The sequence below is a fragment of the Halichoerus grypus genome, chromosome 15 (assembly GCF_964656455.1).
Source record: "Halichoerus grypus chromosome 15, mHalGry1.hap1.1, whole genome shotgun sequence".
NCBI lineage: Eukaryota > Metazoa > Chordata > Mammalia > Carnivora > Phocidae > Halichoerus > Halichoerus grypus.
Genome location: NC_135726.1, coordinates 48,764,798 through 48,771,580, shown reverse-complemented (window position 1 = coordinate 48,771,580; position 6,783 = coordinate 48,764,798). Strand labels below are relative to the sequence as shown.

The 6,783-nt window shown below is 56.9% G+C and overlaps 1 protein-coding gene across 2 annotated transcripts; it reads left to right on the top strand.

Annotated features, from left to right (window-relative positions):
- Positions 1–20: 20 nt before the first annotated feature.
- Positions 21–6,752, top strand: B9D2 (B9 domain containing 2). Of its 2 annotated transcripts, none has more exons than XM_036094916.2 (4): positions 21–177; positions 653–744; positions 3,713–3,838; positions 6,148–6,752. In XM_036094916.2, the coding sequence occupies exons 2-4, from the start codon at positions 657–659 to the stop codon at positions 6,459–6,461; spliced, it is 528 nt and encodes a 175-aa protein (XP_035950809.1). In that variant the 5' UTR covers positions 21–177; positions 653–656; the 3' UTR covers positions 6,462–6,752. The 2 variants fall into 2 exon arrangements, with proteins under 2 accessions (XP_035950809.1, XP_035950810.1); XM_036094917.2 differs by having other exon boundaries at positions 29–241.
- Positions 6,753–6,783: the final 31 nt, after the last annotated feature.

The window sequence follows — 6,783 nt, the reverse complement described above, 5'->3', positions numbered from 1 at the left end:
GCAGGGCGGGTGCCAGACTAGGGGAGGAGGCTGCTGTTGCCCCAGCAACAAGCACGGATTCCCGAAGGCGGGCACAGCCTCAGAGGTATCGGCGCCTCAGGTCTCTCGCTGCCAGGAAGATCCTGGGAGAGGCGCGAGCCAAGCCTAGGAAGTCGGCGTCCGCTGAGAGAGGGAAAGGTCAGGCCCATGAACTGCAATCCCTGCTACCTCTTCCCCCCACCTAACCGTTAGGTGCTCTGAGGTAGGAATAACGCATGCGCGGGCTTAGAGGCGGGGCTAAGGCAACCCAGCACTTAAGACGCATGCGCTTCTTGGCAGTCGGTGGTCGGACACGAAGAGGCGGAGCTTTATGCATGTGGGCGGGGCCACAGGCCCTTGGGGCGGGGTTTTCCGCCGCGCTGAGCAAAAGGAAGAAGTTGTTTTAAGGCGGGTAGTTAGGCGCCAACTCCCAGACTTCAGCCCACCGCCCTCACTTTTCCGGGGCTCTCCTGGGGAGGCGGTCAGCATCGTGGTTAAGACTGCAACCTCAGTAGTTTGACGAAACTAGCTGGGAATGCTAGTACTACCCCTTAACTTGGTAGGCCTCAGTTTCCCCTTCTGTCAAGTTGGAGATAATAGTACACTGACTTGTGTGATTACATTTTTCCCTCAGGGCCATGGCTGAGGTGCACGTGATCGGGCAGATCATGGGGGCCACCGGTTTCTCAGAAAGTAGCCTCTTCTGCAAGTGGGGCGTCCACACAGGTATTCCTGGGCCTGGTTCACTTCCCCACCCATACCCCCAGCCCAGAATTTCTACCCTCCTTCCTTCATCCCCCTGGCCTAATCCCTGATCCTCATCTTCCATTGGCTCCCGGGACTCCTAGCCATGACCATACTCTAACAATGTGAAACGCACATTGTTCTTCCCATCCCATCTCTCTGGGGGCTCCGGCTCCCCATCTCTGGACACACGGCCCCCAACGATGCGGGGATAGACACCCCCCCACACACACACACACACTCCCAATCCTCAAAACACTAGCCAGCCTAACCCCACTGGACTTAGGTGTGCCCTGGGTCCCTCCCCCATCTTCATTCTTTGCTTTATTGAGTTCTGACTGTAAAATGGGTTTCCATCCCAGATTTACAGAGGAGAGGCCACCCTCCTGTATTCATAATTCTCTGTGAGAATGTAGGGACCCCTTCCGATCAGTCATCCATGTTCATGCACACAGGCCCAGGAGAGACTGCGGGGCCCCCAGTTTTCATGCCTCCCCATCAGAGGCAGCATAGCATCCAGTGGAACGGGTAGGGCCCTAGGCCGCCAGATCTGGGCTCAAACACTAACTCCCTCCCCTAGTGATTGGTGCCCTTTGGACTTGACCTCTGTTTCCATGTCTAAAAATGAAGCCAACAGCAGCCAAGCAGCAGCAGAGTGTTGAGGTTAAGAGCAGAGTGCCTGAGTTTGAAACCGCATATTAGCTATGTGGCCTTGGGCACTTGTCTTTGCCTCGATTTGCCTGTCTGTACAATGGGAATAATAACAGTGCTCATTTCATGGGCTTGGCTCGAGGACCAAATGAATAGCAACAGCACTGAGGAGAGGGCCTGGCCCAGTAAGTGTTTGCCTGGCTTGTGGAAGAACTGGATGGGGTTCTGTTGGGAAAGCCTTGGGTGTGCTGCCCCACGTAGAGTAAACGCTCACAAAATGGCTCTTGCCATCGTCATCTCTGGAGGTCCTGGGTCCTTTGCGATTTCACCGGTAGGTAGGATGGTGGCTGAGATTCCCGGGGAAAGGGGAGGGGGTCCTGTAGCTGAGCAGATAAGAGGCAGGCTCTGGAGTCAGACTTAGTTTCTTCCTCATCTGTAAAATGGGAATATTTATCTTTCAGAGGGGCGTTGGGAAATCTTGTATGTGAAGAGCCTGACTCCAGGCCTGGTACTTTCCTCACCTGGTCCAGAAGGGAGCGATAGCCGACATGATTTTTATTATTTCAGGGGGCCCTTGGTGGGGGGGACAGTTAGTCCAGCAGAGAACTCAGGGGCAGCCAGATCAAGGGCTTGGGCCCTGCAGTCAGAGAAAGCACAGTTTGAGTCCAACGTCACCGTGGGACAGTGGTCAGCCATGTTCTTGCTGTGCCCAGCATGGACAACCGTGTGAAGTAAGTGTTCCTGGAATAAATGGCCAAGTAACTTTCCTTCTCAGAGTGTTTCTTTTTTTTTTTTTTAACTTTTTTTTTAAAGATTTTATTTATTTATTTGACAGAGAGAGAAAGAGAGAGCACAAGCAAGGGGAGTGGCAGGCAGAGGCAGAGGGAGAAGCAGGCTCCCCGCAGAGCAGGGGGAGCCTGATGTGGGACTCGATCCCAGGACCCTGGGATCATGACCTGAGCTGAAGGCAGTTGCTTAACCAACTGAGCCACCCAGGTGCCCTCAGAGTGTTCCTTTACCTGTAAAATGGGGATTATATTAGCACCCACCTCCTAGGAGCACTTATTTGTCCAGCAAACATTTATTGAGCACCTTCTGTGTAAGAAGATCAGAGTTTTGAGGTCCTGGGACCCAGCAGTGTGCAAGAGGGGTGCTCTCCTGGGGCTCCCAAGTAGAGGAGACAGAAATTTTAAAAAGCAGATAAGAAAATGAGCTCAGGGAAGAAATGAGAGGAGATGACGTGCCAGGGACTAGCATTCGGATAGGAGGGTGAGGGAGCACCCCTCTGTGAGAGGTGGCACACTTGAGCTGATCCCCGAAGGATGAGAAAAAACCGGGCATGGGCACATCCAGGAGCAGAGCTTTCCGGGCAGAGGCCAAAGCCAGTGCAAAGGCCCTGAGGAGGGGAACAGAAATCGGGCCAGCGAGGCTAGAGGGTGGTGAGGGATGGGGAGAATGGTGGGAGGTGAGTTCAGGACAGGCGCACAGGTCAGGCCATGCAGGGCCTTGTGGGCTCCCGAGGGGAGACTAAAGTGGCCGTGGGAGGGATTAAAAATCCCAGAGGGCAGATTAAATGAATTCATGGATAAAGCGCTTAGCACAGCGTCTGACTTTCTTTCGCTATTATTATCAGCCCCGGGAGGATTGCTATTACTACGCACTTTTCACCATGTGCTGGAGCTCTTGAAGGACACCCTCGGCCCCATCTTAGTCCTTGGACGAGGCCTCTAACGTGGGCTGAGAAGAGTAATAAAATGCTATCCAGCGCTTACCTAGCACTCACTGTGTCCCAGACGCTGTTCTAAGGGCTTTCTGTGTATTGGCTCATTTAATCTTTTCACAAAACCATGAGGGATGCGTCCTTATGCACCCATTTTACAGAAGGGGAGACCAAGGCAGAGACCGGTAACTCGCCTGAGGTTGCACAGGCAGGGTGAAGTAGTACCAGGATTTGAACCGAGACATTTGGCTCTTGAGTCCACACTTTGTTGTTGTTGTTGTTGTTTAAAGATTTTATTTATTTGACAGAGAGAGACACAGCGAGAGAGGGAGCACAAGCAGGGGGAGTGGTAGAGGGAGAAGCAGGCTTCCGGCCGAGGAGGGAGCCCGATGCGGGGCTCAGTCCCAGGACCCCGGGATCATGACCTGAGCTGAAGGCAGACGCCTAACGACTGAGCCACCCAGGCGCCCCTTGAGTCCACACTTTATAACCCCTGACCCCCCCTGCCAGGGAGAGACAGGGTCCTCCAACCCCAGTGTCCTCCCCTTCCTGATGTCTGCTTCCCGTCCCTCCCTGCAGGGGCGGCATGGAAGCTCCTGTCGGGCGTGCGGGAGGGCCAAACACAGGTGGACACCCCCCAAGTAGGGGACATGGCCTACTGGTCCCACCCCATCGACCTGCACTTCGCCACCAAAGGCCTCCAAGGTAGGTTCCCTGCATGAGCCCCGGGCCAGGCTGAGGGGAGGGGGGCTAGCAGCACTTGGAACACCAAGTCCCACCCCTGTTCCCTGGGCCCTTTGGGTCCCTTTCCTGGCCAGACCTGGCCCCGGAGAGGCTGAGCTGGCGTCTCTGCTGGCTGGCTCTGGAGTGTGTAGGATGAGGCCAGAGGCCAGGGCTGCAGGGGGCGAGGGGAAGGTGGGGACCAGGGAGAGAAGGGAGGTGGCTTTCAAAGAGACAAACAGGAATCTTCCATCAGGAGGAAGCTGGGAGTGGGTTATGAGGGAGAGAGGCAGGCTGGCTGCCTTTCTGTTCTGCAGGCTCGGCTCGGCTGCTCACAGGGGAAACGAGTATGCGGGGGAGGAAGGGTATCAGAAAACCTTTTCTCGTGGAAAATTTAGATCACTGGAGAGGAGTGGATTCTAGGAAATAGCCTAGGTAAACATGCCATGTATTTCAACAATACAAATAATATTTACTGAGTGTCTGCCCTGTGCCCCACCTGTGTTGGGTGATGCCCTGGAAATGTTGGTGATTGAGACAGCAACCCCCCCCCAGCCCTGTCCTCACGGGGTTCACCATCCCCTTGGGAGAGACAGAGCTGTCCCCAGACAGGGCAGCTCAGAGTGGGCAGGTCTGGGATGGGGGGGGATCCTAAAGGGTAGGGGAGCCCAGAGGAGATGCCTGACTGCCAGGGAGTTCAGGGAGAGCTTCCTGGAGGAGGGGATGTTTGAGCTTTGCCATGAAGGGCTAGTAGGAACTCATAAGCCTGAGGGATGGAAGCGGGTTCTAGGCAGAGAGCTGTGTGTGAAAGGCCCAAAAGGGAAAGTGAGCCAGGGGCATTTGGAGGATTGAGGGTGAATAAGAGGAGGGCCAGGGGTGAGGTGGCAGGGGACAGGGGACGGGCCATGGAGCTGAGGCCATCTCCTGAAGGCACTGGGGAGTCACAATATGAGACTCACAAGTGAGATTTCAATTTTAAAAGATCCTTCTGGCGGCTGTCCTTCAGCTCTGCAGACCCCACGTCCTCCAGTGTGGGACCCAACCTTGCCTCCTCTTTCCTCACCCCCCATTCTGCCCATCAGGAAATCCCTTTGGCTCTACCTTTCAAATGTATCCTAAATCCCCCCACTTCTCTCCCCGGGCACCCTGGTCTGCCCACCCTCACCTCTCACTTGGACAATTACAGCAACCTCATCCCTGTGCTCCCACCCTGCCCCCAGAGTCGGTCCCTCTGTGAACACCCAAGTTGGGTCACATTCCTTCCCCACGCAGAACCCTCCACGGTCCCCATCTTACTCAGGGTAAAAGCCAAAGCCTCATCGTGGATCGTGGAATCTGGCCTGTCCCCTCCTCTCCCTCCCCCTCTCTCAGTCTGCTCCAGCCACACTGGCCCCACCCCGCAGCTCCCACCTCAGGGCCTTTGCACCGGCTGCTCCCTCTCCTGGGCGTTCTTCCCTAGATGTCCGTCTACATGGCCCACACCCTTCCCTCCTTTAAGCATTCGCCCACATGTCACCTTCTCAGTGAAGCTTCCCTTGCTCACCCACTTTCTAAAACTGCATCCCCACCCCCACCATACCCAGCTTTATTTTTCTCCAGAGCCGTGATCACCATCTGACATACCCTATAATTTGCTTATTTACTACATTCGTTGTCTAGGATGTCAGGAATTTTTGTCTGCTCCGTTCACCACTGTGTCCCCACTTCTAGAATAGGGCCTAGCACAGAGGGGCACAGAAAGGAGGGTGAAATGGGGCCAGATCTCCAAGGGCTTTGCCTACCAGGTTGAGGAGCTGAACCATGTTCTAAGGAGCGTGAGAAACCTAAGGAAGCGGGAGAAAGATGCTTCCAGCTGCCAGGTGGACGGTGCATTGGCGGGGCAAGAAGGAAGGCCCTGAGCCCAGGGCGCACAGAGTGGGCCACTGTGAGGGAAGAAGGGAGGTGTCTGGGACTAGGCCCAAAGCGTTCACCTCGGGACTGCACTGCCCTGATCTGGGGACACAGAAGAAGAGGCCGTAGAAAGGGATGTCAGCTGAGGCCAGGTCCAGAGCGCCTGGAATGTCGAGGTTGGACTTCTCCTGAGGGCACTGGGGAGCCCTGGAAGGGTTTTCAGCAGGGGAGGACCACAGATTCAGAAAGCTCCTTTGTGAATGGGCGGCCAGAGAGAAGGCCCGGGCGGGGGCAGACACCCAGCGGGGACCTGTGGAGATGGAGGAGGTGGGGATCCAGGACAGGGAGACCGAGCTACTCCATCTCTCCGAAATTTCCTTCCTCCTTCCCTCCCCATCCTGCAGGCTGGCCCCGGCTCCACCTCCAGGTGTGGTCCCAGGACGGCTTCGGCCGCTGTCAGCTTGCGGGCTACGGCTTTTGCCACGTGCCCAGCAGTCCCGGCAGCCACCAGCTGCACTGCCCCACATGGCGGCCCCTGGGCCCCTGGCGGGAGCAGCTGGCCCGCGCCTTCGTGGGTGGCGGCCCCCAGCTGCTGCACGGGGACGCCGTGTACAGCGGAGCGGACCGCTATCGCCTGCGCACGGTGGCCGGAGGCCTCGTGCACCTGGAGCTGGGGCTACTGCTGCGCCACTTCGACCGCTACGGCGTCCAGTGCTGACCGCGCCCCCGAGGGCAGGCCCCTGTCCCCAGCCCTGCGCGCCTGTCCAGGACCCGCATGGCCCAGGGCTCAGAAGCGGGGGCTCTGGACGCTGTCGGGTCTGACCCCAGCCAGCGACCACCGTGGCTTCTGTCCCGGCGAGCACCTCCAGCTCGGTGGCTGCCCCCTCAGGTCCAGTTGGCCCATCTGTAAAACGGGGGCAGTAAGCGTGTGGGGCGGCAGGGTGCTGGGTGAGAAGAGGCTGCTGGGCCCACGGAAGTGCTCAATAAAGGAGAGCAATTCTTATAGGTGCGGGTGCCTTCCTGACTTCCTTCTTCGGTCA